Below are 18117 nucleotides of genomic sequence, written 5' to 3' on the forward strand. Positions count from 1 at the left end.
CAATATTTATATCATTTTGGTCTTTTTTCGATGCACATACTATTTAATAAACACCAACTGAATAATACTGTAATGATATTTTATGTGCTTTTGAATTTATCACACAATGTTAATAATCTTCCCATGTTATTAAATACTTCTCTGAATCTTCTTTTTAATGACTGTATGTTTTATGAGGATAGGATAATTATGTCTCATGAATTATGTATCTGGGTTGCTACTAACTTCTTTTCTTTATTTCAGCCAGTGCTTTAATGAACATTTTGTATGTGTGCGTGGATGCACGTTCATGTATATATTGTGTGGTTGTACGTTTTGCATGTATCTGATTATTTCCTCAAGATAAAGGTAAAACTGCTAAGTTAAAGGACTTGCATACTTAAATTGTTTATATTAATGTGTTGTTACCCTTGAAAAAAGATGTAACAATATATTTAATTTTAATTTGAGTGTGGGGAATTGCTGGAATTGCCTTGCTTCTCATATCCTGGGCCACACTGGATGCCACGATTCTTTGTAACTTTTGCTCGTCTGATAGATGGAAAATGATACCTGCTAAAGAAATACTCCTTTGTTTCCCACAACCTTCCTTAAGCATGTGAAGAGTCACTGCTGTGATGGAAATGCATGTATTGTGTATTAATGTCAATAGTCTGGTTGGGTTACTGTTCTACAGTTTTAGGAGATGTTAATACTTGGGAAGACAGAGCAATGGGTACAGAGGATGTCTCTGTAATATTTCTTAAGATCACATGTTAATCTACAATTATCTCGAGATAGACATTTTAATTAAAAAATACATAGGCATCACTTCTATAACATACTGTGTATGCTTGCCTTTATTTTATAACAATGACCCTGCTGCCAGTGCACACACAAAAAATGAACAGGAGGAAAGCAAATAGACAAACAAAAAACCACTTTTAGCAGAATTTATAACACTGCACACCATCATTCTCACTGTGTAGCCGTATTGCCACCTGTCAGCGGTTATCTTAATGTTTTTGGACTTATTGGTCTATACTTGTGGTCCATTTGCATGTGGAGAGTGAGGCTACCTTCCAAATGGAAAATTAAGAATTTTCTTTTGTTTTTAGATACAGAGTCTCACTTTGTTGCCCTCTGTAGAGTGCTGTAGCATCACAGCTCACAGCAATCTCCAACTCTTGGGCTTAGGCGAATCTCTTGCCTCAGCCTCCTGAGCAGCTGGGACTACAGGCGCCCACTACAACACCTGACTATTTTTTGTTGCAGTTTGGCTAGGGCTGGGTTTGAACCTGCCACCCTCTGTATATGAGGCCCTACTCACTGAGTCACAGGCACCGCCCAAAGTATTTTCATTTGAACAAAACCTTAACAATGTTAAGGTTGATGTTAACAAAACCTTAACATTTGAATAAAACCTTAACAATGTTAACATTGATGTTTCAATGTTAAGGTTGAAAATGATCTCTCTTCTAAGGGTTGATTATGAACAGTTGTAGAAAACGAATATTGGGAAGGAGTATTGTTGCGTGATTGGAGACGTGAAAGAATAGCAGCTTTGCCGTGGGTATAAACTTACTCCTGCAATCACACTGAGTTCACTTTGTGTGCTTGATGTAGGATATGTTTATTTCTAAATATTATCCTACAGAGTATAGATGTCTGGATCACTGCTGTGAGAAAAGGGGACTTTACTTTTTGGTGGTTTCATGATTCTTAGGCCCACAGTTACTCGATAGCACCTAACAGTGTGTGCGAGAGAATAGGAATGACTAATGCTGAAGCAGTGATGAGCATAAATGATGTTTTGAAATATTTACAATAACTGTAATGGGATGTGAAACTCTGGTAGTTTCTTTTGATGATAGAGTCATGGGTAAGATTGTGGTTTATTGCCTCGATTCACAGTTGAAGAAAATGCTAAATTATAGTTAGAAGTCAATGAAAATGATGACACATTATTTCCCCAACAAGGTCACGGGCTCCCCCAGAAATCAAACCTTATGTTTGTAGGCTTCCGAGAGGGATCTGTTAGGAGGGTGAAGTTAATGATGTAAGAGAGAGTAGGCACAAACGTAGAACAAAGAGAAGGCAAGAGAGTGTAGCATCCATGACTCAAGTGACGGGGTATGGGAACTTCCATCCATGCTAACAGGAGGGAAAGCGTGGAGAAGCGTTCAAAAGTGCACCTTGCAAGGTTTTGAGAAGACGAGCCTGCTCTTACTTGGTTGCCTCCATTGTTCCGGTGAGTTACAAGGCAGGGACGCTGTTTCAGAGTGGAAAGGGGTAGGTAGGCAAGGTATACAGGTGAAATAGTCATTTCAGAAAGAAAGTGAACATATCAGAAAACTGTATAGAATTGCAGGACATTTTTGAGCGACCACATTTCCTATAAAGGCAGCAGGTTTTTTTTGTAAAAACTTTGTATCTTTCCCTTAAATAACATTGAGCTATAGGTTGCTTGTAAACCTACTAATATCTTGAAAATAGTGTTCAAATGTCCGTGTTGATGTACTTTCTAATTGTTTTTCATAATCATTCTTTTCTAATTATTTCCTACCGAAAAAAAGGTATAAATAAACAATGATGTGATCAAAAGGAACATTATACATTAGAATAGAACAAATTAAGATTTGTGTAAGTTAGATTTGAGTGAAATAGTCAAAATTTATAATGGATTACCAAATACGATCATCATCAGTTTTCTCCTGACTACAACTTCAGCATTGGGGTTTTGAAGAAAACTGTCTTAGAGCTAACGCAGGGCTTAGAAATGCTTACTGATATGATCTGTGTTTCTGTGTTTTATTTCAGTATGGACCAATATTTACAGTCTTTGCTATGGGAAACAGACTGACCTTTGTGACTGAAGAAGAGGGAATTGATGTATTTCTCAAATCCCCAAAAGTAAATTTTGAACTAGCTGTGCAAAACACTGTCTATCGTGCAGGTAAAGAATGTTTTCAGGGAGCCCATTTGAAATACAACACTGGAATCAAGTTTTACTTTTATGTAAAAATTATCAAGCATGATGGGGGTCTGTCATTTTACTCTTGAGGTAAGGCTAGAAGGTAAAAAGAGGACGTGATGAGGTCGGTCATTGAAAAGCAAATTTTTGGCAGCCTAGTCCATTTAGATTTTAATTGGACGTATGAAAGAGATGAGGTTACCTCACGGATATTTCCTTTAGAAAAATACGGACTCTATATCACACTGTGGGTCCCAAGATGTCACTAACTCTGCTCCGCTACTGTGTTCTACATGGCCTTATTACACGTTGTTACACTGCTCCCTGAAAGTAGGATGCCAGGGCTTAGTAAGCCCTTTCCTAAAAATGGCGTTCCCTGACATAGCCCATAGGACTGTTAAGGTAAGTGGGGGCTCACTTGTCCTTTCCCAAATTCTCCACCCTCAGAGGTTGCTAGATTGTAATCGCCACCATGTTTCTGGCCCGGTTGTCTTCATTTCTCCCCAGGCTGCAACTGTGTATGCTGAGGCCATTTGTCCCCGTGAGAATGCAGAATTGGTTCACTGTGTGCCTGGTTCCTTTCTCTGCTTTCTTCGTATTTACACTTGCTTCCACTGCCTATGGGTTCTTTTTCTCTGCTTTTCTTTTTTCCTTCTTTTTTATTTATTTTGTTTGTTTTCACGTAGTCTCTTGTGCATTTCTTGCTATCAAGAAACAACACTTGTTTAAAAAACTCTTAAGTGATCACTAGCATGATTTTTTTTCTTCTAAGAAAAATCACATGTTGGTTAAATTCTTTGACTCTGCAGTGGTTCTTGATAGTTGGACTCTTGTTTGAAGGCTTTTTATCTGTATAGTTACATATTCCTTAAGAAAAATACACCAACCTATGGGAGGTATATGGATATAATCAAGTTTTTTCACTGGCGCCTCTTATGAGGACTTTCATGTTTAAACATTTCTATTTAACAGGTGTAATATGTTAGTATTTACTCTTGAGCCAGCTTCCAATTTCCAATCTATTGCCCCATCATATAGAAAATGTATGCTCAAGAAATGTAAAAATTACTTTTAATTGACTTAAGCAGAGTGTAACTTACACATAATAGGATGATAAAATACAAAATACAAAGTTATTTTTTAAAAAAGTTTCTTCTAGGATAATACAATAAAAGAAAAACATAAGGATGATACAATAAAAGAAAAATGTAAAGAAACGAGTTAAAACAAACAAAAACCCAACCTGACTCATACTCTTCCCACCCCAGCCTGACCAGCAGTGTATGCTTGTATCATGGAAGGAGTCTGAGGGAAATGGTGGGCTCAGAATTCCTCATGGCATTAGGAAAGGCCTCCTGGTGGAAGGAATATTCAAAAAGATACTTGAAGGATAAATTGAACTTAGTGGTTTATGGACATGGGTGTGTAGGAGCAGGGGTAGGAGGTGGGAGGGTAGGGATGAAAAAGTACAGAATGTTCTGAACAAACAGAACAGGTTATGGAATTGCTTGACTATGTAAAATACTGTGTGTTTTCCAAACACCTGGCTTTAGAGGGAAGAGGGCTGGGGAAAGAAATCCCAAACCTCTTAACCATGACAGATCATCCCTTAAAGTGAATTACCCCTGAGGCTTTTACTATTTCAGATTATACGATGAATCTTTACCTGCTTTTATTCACAGGAGGTGATTTTATGTGCTCAGAGGACTTTGGCCATAGTCCCTAGTAACCAAATAGTAGTAGAGGTATATTGACTGTATTCTTCAAGTTCTTGCTTATTTTGAAAATATTTTTTTTCTGTTTATAGCATCAATTCCAAAGAATGTCTTTTTTACACTGCACGAGAAACTCAATATTGTAGTGAAAGGGAAAATAGGGACTGTCAATCTCTGTCGATTCCCTGGACAAGTGACTGAAGAATTACATGGACAACTAGAGAATTTAGGTACTCATGGGACGATGGACCTGAATGAATTAGTGAGGTAAATAGGTAAATAGTTACATTGGTATGATTTAATGTTGCCTTTTATGGCATAAAGAGATTTGAAAGCTGTATGTTGAATTTTAAAAATAATCTGGTGTAGTAATGAAATCTGCCTAACTAGGATATAGATTATTTTGATATTTTTAAATTCTAATTAATAGGCAGTTTTGAGTTTAACATTTTCATTTTATTGTTAGCAAGCAAGCCAGTACAATCATGGTACTACATTTAGAGTAATTTCTCCTTAGTTATTTCATACAATTGTACATATTCTATGTGGATTTATCACTTGTCATCCATCCATCAGAATTTTGATAAAATATTCAGTGCAATTTGTGGTTATTAGAACAAGAGGACATTGACAGAGCAGGAGACGTCATGTATCCTAAAGTGATGGCAAGAGTGCAAGAGATGTTTGTAAAATTTGAAAAGAGGCTAAAGCCTCAGAATTGAGCCCCAGTGTCCTCCAAAGAGCCAGGAGCAGGGGAAGAAGTTGTAGATGGAATCAGCCACTTTCTGAAGCCTTCTGAAAAAGTTAAGGGCTGGACATCGAAGCCGTGAGAAAAATATTCCACATGCGTAAGATGTGGTAAATTAAAGCTACCCAAGTCACTCTTCCACCTCAGTGGAATCCTGGTCAGCAGTTCTGACTTATGAAACAGAACGACATTTAACATTTTATTAAAAGTCTAGAAACCGAAGGAGATGGGAGTGGGGAGAGGAAACAACCACATTTAAAAATTTGCTCCAGTATGCTCAGTATCTACAACAAAACAAATCAAATTCATGGACATCTTTGAAACTTTGGAGAAAGGAGATTCTGATGGGATGGTAAATAAAACTTAAATAAACAATATGTCGTATTACAAACAATCTTCAATATTCTTTTTCTTAAATACACCACAGTATATTGATGATAAATACTGTATTTCAATATGCAATATTGGATCCTGTAATCCTCTCACTCTGGGAGGTAGAGGCAGCAGGATCCCTTGAGCTCAGGAATTCCAGACCAGCCTGAGCAGGAGTGAGACCCCATCTCTACTAAAAATAGAAAAACTAGTTGGGTGTTGTGGCTAGCGCCTTGTAGTCCCAGCTACTCAGGAGGCTGAGGTAGGGAGATCTCTGGAGCCCTGCCATGGCAATCTGCACGGGGCAACAAAGTAAGACTCTGTCTCAAAAAAAAGAAAAGTAAAGAAAAAATTCCGGTTCTCCTTAAATAATCTTGACCACAGTAAACAAATATTAAACTTAAGAGTGACTTTTTCCCAAGAGGATCTATCCCATACTATCTACCCTAGCAGCACTATTAAATAAATAATACCTTATTTCGTATCCTGTGCCTTCTTCCGTCTTCGAGTCTGACTTCTATGTGTTTCTTTCTCCGTAGGCATCTCCTTTATCCAGTCACAGTGAATATACTTTTTCATAAAGGTTTGTTTCCCACGAACAAGACGAAAATCAAAGAGTTCCATCAGCACTTTCGAGCTTACGATGAAAGTTTTGAGTATGGGTCCCAGATGCCAGAATGTCTCCTAAGGTAGACAGTTGTTTCCTGTAATTAATTCCCTGACCGAGTTTCTCTCCAAAATTTACACTTTCTATATTTCTCTGCTCTAAGTGGATGTAATAACAGCAGTTTGAGTCGGAGAGAAGCTGTGTCTTAGGACCTATTTGTTTTTGGTGTCTGTGTGCGAATCGAGGGAGGAACTGAAGAGGCGGGATGCACTTCGTCCTTGCTCTTACTTTGTTGAGCAAAAACAAAAGAGAGCGTGAGATGGGATTATGAATGAATATGGAGGCCTTTTATGCCACTTACCGCTTATTATTATCACATGCCTTGTTACGGTGCTACGAGCAGACTCAGAATCAGACATTGTCATCCTCATTCGCTCAGAGGCAGTAGCGGGTGTGATCAACTGTATTTCTCACAGTGGGCTCAGACAAATGTTTATAAACTGGTTCATTTACAGTGGAATAGCAAGAGTTTTGCATTTCTTGGTAATCAATGTCTGACTCCATTTGGGCCACTATGGACCCAAAATATCATAGACGGGGTGATCACAGACTTACAAACAACAGGAAATTACTCCCCACACTTCTGGAGGCTGGGAGATCCGAAATCAGGGTGCCATCATAGGTTCTAGTGACAGTCAGCTTCTAGTTTGCAAACTCCCAGTATGTCACTATGTTCTCACCTGGAGGATGGGCCTGTTTTATAAGGCACTGATGCTACTCGTAAGGCTTTCACCCTCTTGACCTAATAACCTCCCAAAGGCCCATGTTCTAATACCTTCACCTTGGGGGTCAGGCTTACAGATTTTGAGAGGGTAAACAAATATTCAGACCATAGCATTCTATATGAACTGGTCAGAAAAGATTAAAATGATTATAGTCAGTTTGCTTTTCCTGATTTAAACCCAGCAATTGGTCCTGTGCTGGTTTTTTATGCTTCCGCAATTTACGGCAGCCCCAGTTAGAGCAGACCAAGCAAGTTGTGGGCCTCTTCTCTTAATCCAGTGCCAATCCAATAAGAATCCAAACATTTATTTACAGAAGACACTAAAGTGTGGTTACCTTGTCCCCTCACTTGTCCTTGTAAATTCAGAAGGTAGACTATTCATCAAATTCTACTGAAAATGAAGAAATTTGGAAAAGTAATTCTGATTTCACAGAAATTTCCTCCCTTTTATGCGGTAACTGTTATTCCTAAGGTGCTTTCAAATTAATTTTTACACATTTTTTTCTCATGTAGAAACTGGTCAAAATCAAAAAAATGGCTCCTCACACTGTTTGAAAGAAACATTCCAGATATAAAAACATACAGATCTGCAAAAGATAATTCCATGGTAAGTACTTTTTATCTTTTTTTGCTAAAATATATGAGATGAGACAGTAATAAACTATGATAAAATATATTTTTGCTAAAAAACATAAGGTTAATTAGACACCACTTTTATGTTAATTCCTATACAGGACATGCGTTGGTACGGTATTTTATTATTACATCCTTGAACACTGAGGTATTCCTGTTCTACATAAGAAAAAAACTAAGATGACAAACACCAAAATAAAACACAATTCTGATACTTTTTATTGATTTTTATATTATCATCAATATCAATAGTGACAGATGGGACAATGGAAATTTAGGAATTTTCCTTTCCTAAAGCTCTACAAAGTAAATTTTATTCTTGATGCCACTGCCCACTAGTTGTTTCCTCTCTTCAAATACAAGGAGGTAGAATGGTTTAATTGTAACATCAAGGCACTAGGGTTCAGTGCCCTGAGTGTTATTCTGGATCTGCGGTGGTTTAGATGTGATCCATAGGCCAGCCCAGTGGTCATCTGGGACCACTCAGTCAGAGATTCTGGGGTGGAGCCCAGCAGTGTGTGGTCTAACCAGCCTTCCAGGTGGTTCTGATGCTGACTCAGTCCTGACGTCCCATCAGAATCAACTGTAGGAGCTGTGAAAACTGCCTGGGTCTGCTTCAGAGACTGGCTCTCAAGTGGTCTGGGCTGCCTGGCCTCAAATGCAGTCACCAATTGTCTAAACTTGGACATAGTATCTAACCTCTTGGCTTCAGGTTCCTTACCTACCTCATAAAGTAGTAGGCAATAAATGATTTAATTTTTATGAAGAGCTTAGAACATAAGAAAGTCTAGGTAAGAGTTCATCATGGTTATTTTCATTTTTAATCTTTCAGGTTTTTTTTTTTTTTTTGAGACAAGAGTTTCACTTTGTTACCCTCACAGCAACCTCAAACTCTTGGGCTGAAGCTATTCTCTCATCTCAGCCTCCCAAGTAGCTGGGACTACAGGTGCCTGCCACAACGCCCAGCTATTTTTTTTGTTTGTTTTTAGCAGTCCGGGGCTGGGTTCGAGCCCACCAGCACTGTTGCATGTGGCCGATACCCTACCCACTAAGCAACAGGCACCACCTAATCTTTTAGTGTTTAAAGATGACATCAAAAGTTTTTGTTTGTTCTTAATTATACAGCAAATGTTATAAACAACTCTGTCTGAAACTAGAAAGGAAGATGACCTTAGGAAAAAGGAATGTGTGAATGGTTTGGTTTCTCTCTCCTGAATAAAGGGAACAGAAATCCTGGAATGCCCTTCGTTGGCAAACTATGTTTCAGCTAATGTTTCTATTTTAAAAACAACCCAGGAAAACACATTTTTGTTCGTATTACTGTCCAGAATTTAGGGCAAAAGCATATGTGTAATAAAAGGTGTACTCAGATAGATAACACAATCTATGGGCCTAGCAAACATGGTTTTTAAATCCCCAGCTAAATTTCCCTACTGATAATACCTCTAGTATAGCACTTATTTTTCTTACTCTGAAGAAATGAGGAATTTTAAATCATAGGTACTCTAATTTCTGAATTGAATAAAGAAGTCTGCTGAGGGTAATATAATAATGTTTAAGATTTTGAGAGATAATTCAGCTTGAAAATTCATGAGCAGTTTAATTTCATTTCAGATAATTTCATTACCCCTTCACTGTTTTTTTTTTCCAGTAGTGGTCATACTGAGTTTATGTTTTTATACCCCATTTTTTAAAAATACGGGTTAAAAATAGATTTTGTTGTCTTCTACTGCATAATTCCATTTCAAGAGCCTAGGGAATCTGAAGACTGAGTAAAAGTTGTGTCTCCTTTTTTAAAAAATATATACACATGTTATCACTTCATCAATGTAAAATGTGATTTCTTCCAAGTCATTCCTTGAGCCACAGGCACCAAGTTATTCTAGTTACATAGTAAATTTATATCTTCTTTTAAAATTATGACTGCACTACAGCGTGGCACATCAAAGTAATGAAATACATCTAATAGAATTTCCATGAGGTATATACTTTGTCTTCTGAAAACATGCGTTGTGTATATGGTACACATCAGCTGAAAAATGAAATTCATATGTAAATTGTTTTTAATTCTGCTGATCCATTACTATAGAAGTGATCACCACCAGGCATCAGCTAACATTTATGGTATACTTGCCCTGTGCCAGGCATAGTTTATACATTTTACAAAGTAATTATTTATTTATTTTCCACAACAATTTTAATACCAAAAAACCTATCTTTTTAGACGTTTCATAAAGTAATTTCTTATTTACTTTTCACAGCAACTTTAAGAAAATATTAATCCCAGAAAGGCGAGTATTATAGTAGTCAATCCCTCTTGAAAAATTACTATGTGCCTTAGTAAGTAACAGCAGTAGGTCTCTATGTACCACATACTTTATATGCTAGTGATTTAAAAGTTATTTTCTGTATTATAGGATCCAAAACAAAACTACGACATTATCATACATTGTTGGTCTTTTAATTCCCAATAGGTTAGAATTATGGTTTGAGTCTCCTATGGGGCGGTAAGCATAGTGGGTAAGAGTGTGGATTCTGGAGCCAAGGCAAGGCCCATGGGAGTGGATGCTAGCTCAACCATCTTCAGGTTGTATGTTCCTGGCAAAATTCTCTAATTCTTTGCACTTCTGTTTTCTTGTACGTATAATGATGAATGTAATAATACCTGCTTCTTGGAGTAGTACTGAGGATTGAAATGGTTTAAATACTTGTCAAGCACTTGCCCTTATCAAGCAGTGAATAGATATTAGCTCCCATTATTTTTATCACCTAGACCTTAATTGTTTAAGATTAAAGTGTACAAGTAACTTAATGAAAATGTTGCAGTGTCTGAATTTCTTCCGCATGATAGGGAGTGAACATTGGCAAAGGCAAATCTGGGGAAACTTCCTCGTGAAGGAAAAGTCTTCATGGAATTTGTATGGTCATGTGGGAGTAACCACAGTAGGTGGCCCTGGATGGAATCTCATCTGAGCTGCCACATTCAAGTCAAATGTCAATATTCTGCATGATTTTAGAGTGTTGTATTTATAATACACTGGAATTCTCTCACAGTGCATAGGCTAAGAATATGCACAATGGGTAGTAAGATTTCTCCTGTATTCTCCAGAGGTCTATGTTTCTGCATTGCTTGCATTTTTCTAAGAGCAGAGGATTATGAAAGAGAAAGGGAGAGAGAGAAGGGAGGGAGGGAAGTCAAAACACTCAATTTCCCAATTCATTTGGCAGGACAGAGATCCAAAGTGAACTCTGCCTTCTGAGAGGTTTTGTTTTAAGCACTTTATAGGTAGGAACTAATTTAATGGCCACAACAATTTTATGCTGTAGGTACCATATTGTGACCATTTTTTTTTTTTTTTTTTTGTAGAGACAGAGTCTCACTGTACCGCCCTCGGGCAGAGTGCCGTGGCGTCACACGGCTCACAGCAACCTCTAACTCTTGGGCTTATGCGATTCTCTTGCCTCAGCCTCCCGAGCAGCTGGGACTACAGGCACCAGCCACAATGCCCGGCTATTTTTTGGTTGCAGTTTGGCCGGGGCTGGGTTTGAACCCGCCACCCTCGGTATATGGGGCCGGCGCCCTGCTCACTGAGCCACAGGTGCTGCCCTATTGTAACCATTTTATATGAGGAAACTGAGGCACAGAGAGATTACTTTGTTCAAGTTCATCCAGCTTAAATATCTGTACCAGAGTTTGCACCAAGGCAGTAAGGCAGTTGAGCTCTAGAATCTTCTTCTTAATCACTTGCTGCTTGTAAGTATGAGAATCCCTAAGCCCGTGTCAAACTGCAAAGCCCAGGAATGACAGGAATAATATATTTTGTATTAAAGAAGAATGCATGCTCTTTTATTTACTAACATTAATCTTTGTCACGTATTTATGGTTGGACCATATTTATTTCTTCTCAACAGACATTATTTCAGGCTGTGATGGACACTGTAGAGAAGGAGACAAATGAACGGCACTACAGCAGTTACGGCCTCTTACTGCTTTGGGCTTCTCTGTCCAATGCTGTCCCTGTAAGTGCATTAGTAAAATAAGGGTTACGTTGATGTCTGCTGTCCTTTGATTTTTTTTTTCCTTCATTTTTCTTTCTTTTCTTTTTTTTTTTTTTTTTTGTAGTCCATTTATTATGGGGAAGAAAAAAACTACAGTAGATTCAGTAGTGAAATAGAAATGACAACTGAATACCTAATGAAATCTGATTAGGTTACAAAGGAAGCAAAGCAGAAATCCAAAGTGGATCTTGCCCCCTGAAAGGACTTTGGAGCCAGTTGTAACAACACCTGTGTATAGAGCAGTTTGTGTGTGTCGGCCAAGGTGCTTCTAATTGGTGCTGGAAAAAATGAGTAAAGATTGGCTTCCGCCTTTTATTTGAGAGAGAATAGATGAATGGTTAGGCCTTGGATCCAGACATACCCAGCCACAGCTATAGAATCTCGTGGCTGTCACTCAATATCTTGGTTCCTCTATTTCCTTATTGGTAAAAAAGAGATAATGTTCACAAAACTCCTAGCGTGTACTTAGGACTTTGGTGTACTTAGGACTTTAGTAACTCATTCTCCACAAAGGAAACATGGTAAGACCAGCTGGAACCAATGAACGTTCGTTCTTTCTCTCTCTGTGTACGTGTCCTCCTGGTGTGGACCATTCCCGTTTGCATTACTTGGCTTTTTGGTCCTGTAAGCATCTCTATGAATGACACTAATGAAAATGGAACTATAAGCCTTTTAAAGACAGTAGAGACATCTTTTTTGACTATTTCATTTTTAAAAGCTGTCATGAACTGGAGTAGAGCCATGAGACTTGTCTGTCACTTCATGTTCAATGCAGACCAGTTTCCTGGATCAGGAGACCCTTATCATGAGCCTAATGATGCTACTTATATTATTTGAAATTAAAGGGTAACCTTTTTTTGTATACTTGTGTTCGGCTAAACGGGAGCATTCAACCCATCTCTAATGATAAGTGTGGTCATTTTTCTTCCTTTTTCTTTTAACAAATAGAAATATGAAAAGAGTTTTTAGTATGATTTATTCATTCTTCCTCTTAGCCCTAAGTTGGAAAAGGCTTTGTAATTAATGATATTCTGTTTTTCTTGTACTTCTTATAAAAATTAGTGTGTAAAAAGCAGAGATAGAAATTCTGGCCTTTCAGCTCAAACATATGTCAGCTAGTAGAATATATATTTCATCTGGCATGGTCAAGTAAAAATATTCTAATCCTTACCCCTTCTTTATGTACTGCTAATGTTATTATCCGATTTTTCCTTAAGTAATATTTTTGGGAACTGATTAAGCTATAGCAAAGTTGAAAAGCAAACATCAAAACAACTTCCAAAGCAGCAACAAAACAGCCACCCTTGTCAGAGGATTAATTTTCAAAACCCCATTAGAAACATTCCCCCGGAAGAAAGCCTCACAATGCCCCATTGATCTGCCAGAGGGGAAGTCAGTTCTTTGGAATTTGTTCCTGGCACTGATCTGAAAGGATTTAAATCATTCATTTCAGAAAGGAAGCGTCTAATGATTAGAGAAAGTTCCATCTCACTGGCTTTGGCTGACACCCCCAAGAGGCAGCCTGGTGTGCAGGCAGAGACTGTGGAAAGGTTAGAGTAAGGTCCACAACCAATTCCCAGCACTGAGTGACAATGGGCCAGTTGTTTACCTCCCCAAGCCTCAGCGACCTCATCTGTAAAATGGGATTCCATTGAGTAATCAATTTGAGTGCTACCTACCTCAAAGGATAGCTGTAAGGATGATTTTGGTGAGAAATGAAAAGTGGCTAAATAGCACCTGGGTCAACATAGGTGTTCAATAAATGTTACTTTTCTTCCCTTACCGAAATTGTTTCCCTAGTTTCAATCATTACTTTCAATGGTCTGTTAATAACGGGCATAGACTATCCTTGCTTCCAAGTGCTCAAGTGCTTGCCTGCTCAAGGCCCCTGGGTGAGGCGTCTGCTGCTGTTCTGGCTTTTGTGACCTCCATCACTCCTGAGAGAGCTGCTGAAGCCTGCAGGGGTGTTGGTTGTGGGGTGTCCTTTCTTGGAACCCAGATCACATTCTTACCTCCTCTCTCCTTATTTTGTACTCTGCCTTGAGGCCCATGAGACTCAGAGCTCAGGCCACAGAGGAGCTTGGCACCAGTCACTGCAGACTCCATTATGATCCAGGAAAACTTTGGCCAACTGGCCCAAAATATTTACCATAATTTATGAAATTATTTCTAGGGGGACACCATTTCAAGTTCTAAGAAATTAATGTCTGCCCAATGAATTTTTTACATATCTCACAAAATAAAACATATTTATTTGCATGGTATTATATTTCTTTTACTTTTCACTAAGTGCAAGAGGAACTTTCACCTTCTTGTACATTTAACTATTTGTTTCTCTTGTGAATATTCATAACCCCAACTAGATGTGCAAGTTCTTTGAGCAGAAACAGTCATATACATATTTGTGAGGACTATGAATGGTGGAGAACTATCTGGCATGTTATAGAGACTCCATCAGTACTTGTTAAATAACTTCACCATGTTAAAGAACATGCTCAGTTCATCTTCCTTTGCCACAACAGTGACAGAGCTTTCCTCCTTACCCCTTCTCACCGTTGTTTTTACCTGTCCAAAACTGCAGTTCAGTAAGCTAGGTGGCCCTTCTTCATTTTGCCCAGCTGTGCCATGGACTTGATCCCTTTGGCGAAATACTAATTGGCATCATTAGGAGCAGTCTCACAAATGTGGTTGCACAAAGTCCTCAAAGTCATTTATTCTTTTTTTTTATTAAGTCTTTTGTACACAGATCATAAATACATTTATGCCCATTTCAGTGTGTTGATTATTTGTACAAATTGGAGTGCTTACATCATACTAAACAGCATAGCTTTCATCTCATTTACCCAATTATAGCATTAGGACATTTGTGTTCTACACAGGATAGAACCAACTTGTAAAGTCATTTATTCTTGCATATAAACTCAGTAATAAATGTAAACATTTAATTAACTATTCTCTTTTACAAAGCTTTTCTTATTTTTAAAAAGCTCCTTAGTTTTAAAAAGTAGAGAATAACAGATTTTTTAAAAAGGAAGCTGTTAAGAAAAAAGAAGCATTAAAAAATGTAACAACACTAAGTACAACCATTTGTAGTTTAGTTTAATTATTGTGTTTGTATTAAAAAGTAAGTATTATCCAATTTTTTTTATTTCTAAAATGGTTCCATCATTGTTTTAATGAGTTCAATTTTATGTCAGATTGTTATAAATAGAAATTATCTGACTATATGAACATGGCATTCAGAAACAATGAATATAAATTATGACAATCAAAATGCCCCAAGTTGGTAATGATTCTCCATTTAGATTATGGATTTTTACTTTTGCACTATAAGATGAGAAAGGTTATTTGTAATTCAAAGCTTGCAATATTTGAGTATTAAAAAGAGAAAGAGCCAACTTAGATAAAGGCTAAATCCTAATTTTGGTTTGTTTTTTTTTACATTTTTTAAAATTTTTTAAAAATTTATTAATTTTTTTATTGTTAAATCATAGCTGTGTACATTAGTGCAATCAAGGGGTACAATGTTCTGGTTTCATATACAATCTGAAATATTCTCATCAAACTGTTCAACATAGCCTTCATGGCATTTTCTTAGTTATTGTATGTAGACATTTGTATTCTGTATTTAGTAGGTTTCACCTGTACCCCTTCTAAGATGCACCATGCATCCTTCTCCCTCCACCCTAACTTACCCCCTCCCTTCCCCTCCCTTGGCCCTTTCCCCATATTCTTGTGCTATAGTTGGGTTATAGCCTTCATATGAAAGCTATAAATTAGCTTCATAGTAGGGCTGAGTACATTGGATACTTTTTCTTCCATTCTTGAGATACTTAGCTAAGAAGAATATGTTCCAGCTCCATCCATGTAAACATGAAAGAGGTAAAATCTCCATCTCTCTATAAGACTGCATAATATTACATGGTATACATGTACCACAATTTGCTAGTCCATTCGTGGGTCGATGGGCACTTGGGCTTCTTCCATGACTTAGCGATTATGAATTGGGCTGCAATAAACATTCTGGTACAGATGTCTTTGTTATATTGTGATTTTTGGTCTTCTGGGTATATACCTAGTAAAGGAATTATAGGATCGAATGGCAGGTCTATTTTTAGATCTCTAAGTATTCTCCAAACATCCTTCCAAAAGGAACGTATTAGTGTGCATTCCCACCAGAGTGTATAAGTGTGCCCTTTTCTCCACATCCATGCCAACATTTCTGGTTTTGGGATTTTGTTATGTGGGCTACTCTTACTGGGGTTAGGTGATACCTCAAAGTAGTTTTGATTTGCATTTCTCTGATGATTAAGGATGATGAGCTTTTTTTCATGTGTCAGTAGATCGTGGGTCTGTCTTCTTTAGAGAAGTTTCTCTTTAAGTCCTTTGCCCACCCTGAGATGGGATCACTTGTTCTTTTCTTGCTAATATGTTTGAGTTCTCTGTGGATTCTGGTTATTAAACATTTATCGGAGGTATAACCTGCGAATATTTTCTCCCATGCTGAGGGCTGTCTGCTTGCTTTACTTATTATGTTCTTGACTGTGCAAAAGCTTTTTAGTTTGATCAGGTCCCAGTAATGTATTTTTGATACTGCTTCAATTGCCTGGGGAGTCCTCCTCATAAAATATTCACCCAGGCCGATTCCTTCAAGAGTTCTCCCTGCACTTTCTTCAAGTATTTTTATAGTTTCATGTCTTAAGTTTAAATCTTTTATCCAGTGAGAGTCTATCTTAGTTAATGGTGAAAGGTGTGGTCCAGTTTCAGTCTTTTACAGATTGCCAGCCAGTTCACACAGCACCATTTGTTAAATAGGGAATCTTTTCCCCACTAAATGTTTTTAATTGGCTTGTCAAAGATCAAATAACACTAAGTAGCTGGATTCATCTCTTGGTTCTCTGTTCTGTTCCAGACATCTACTTCTCTATTTTTGTGCCAGTACCATGCTGTTTTGATCACCATAGATTTATAGTACAGTCTCAAGTCTGGTAGCGTGATTCCTCCTGCTTTGTTTTTATTTCTGAGTAATGTTTTGGCTATTTGAGTTTTTTTCTGATTCCATATGAAACGAAGTATTATTTTTTCAAGATCTTTAAAATTTGACAATGGAGCTTTGATAGGAATTGCATTAAAATTACATATTGCTTTGGGTAGTATAAACATTTTAACAATGTTGATTCTTCCCAGCCATGAGCATGGTATGTTTTTCCCTTTGTTAACATCTTCAGCTATTTCTTTTCTTAAAGTTTCATAGTTCTCTTTATAGAGATCTTTCACATCCTTTGTTAGGTATACTCCCAAATATTTCATCTTCTTTGGCACTACTGTGAAAGGAATAGAGTCCTTGACTATTTTTTCAGCTTGGCCATTATTGGTATATATAAAGGCTACAGATTTATGGGTGTTGATTTTGTAGCCTGAGACATTGCTGTATTCCTTGATCACTTCTAAAACTTTTGTAGTAGAATCGCTAGTGTTTTCCAGATATACGATCATATCATCTGCGAAGAGTGAAAGTTTGATCTCTTTTGACCCTATGTGGATACCCTTGATCGCCTTTTCTTCCCTAATTGCAATGGCTAAAACTTCCATTACCATGTTAAAGAGCAATGGAGACAATGGGCAACCTTGCCTGGTTCCTGATCTAAGTGGAAATGATTTCAATTTAACTCCATTCAATATGATATTGGCTGTGGGTTTGCTGTAGATGGCCTCTACTAGTTTAAGGAATGTCCCTTCTGTACCAATTTTCTTAAGTGTTGTGATCATGAAGGGATGCTGGATATTATCAAAAGCTTTTTCTGCATCAATTCAGAGAATCATATGGTCTTTATTGTTTATGTGCTGAATTACATTTATAGATTTACGTATATTGAACCAGCCTTGAGAGCCTGGGATACATCCCACTTGGTCATGGTGTATAATTTTTTTGATGTGTTGTTGGATTCTGTTTGTTAGGATCTTATTGAGTATTTTTGTATAAATATTCATTAGTGATATTGGTCTATAGTTTTCTTTTCTTGTTGGGTCTTTCCCTGGTTTGGGGATCAAGTTTGCTTTGTAGAATGTGTTGGGTAGTATTCCTTCTTTTTCTGTATTTTGGAAGAGGGTTAGTAATATAGGTACTAGTTCTTCTTTAAAGGTTTGGTAGAATTCTGATGTAGAGCCATCTGGTCCTGGGCTTTTCTTTTTAGGGAGATTTTGTATAGTTGATGCTATTTCAGAACTTGGTATAGGTCTGTTCAA

The 18117-nt window shown here is 37.4% G+C and overlaps 1 protein-coding gene across 1 annotated transcript in view; it reads left to right on the plus strand.

Annotated features, from left to right (window-relative positions):
* LOC128594928 (24-hydroxycholesterol 7-alpha-hydroxylase) overlaps window positions 1-18117 on the plus strand; it is an 89721-nt gene that overhangs the window by 1282 nt on the left and 70322 nt on the right. Inside the window, exons 2-6 of the mRNA XM_053603841.1 lie at window positions 2800-2935; window positions 4761-4935; window positions 6328-6477; window positions 7693-7786; window positions 11725-11832. Coding sequence (XP_053459816.1) covers window positions 2800-2935; window positions 4761-4935; window positions 6328-6477; window positions 7693-7786; window positions 11725-11832 — 663 coding nt within the window. The remainder of the gene's footprint in view (window positions 1-2799; window positions 2936-4760; window positions 4936-6327; window positions 6478-7692; window positions 7787-11724; window positions 11833-18117) is intronic.

Source organism: Nycticebus coucang, chromosome 9 (genome assembly GCF_027406575.1).
Source record: "Nycticebus coucang isolate mNycCou1 chromosome 9, mNycCou1.pri, whole genome shotgun sequence".
Taxonomy (NCBI): domain Eukaryota; kingdom Metazoa; phylum Chordata; class Mammalia; order Primates; family Lorisidae; genus Nycticebus; species Nycticebus coucang.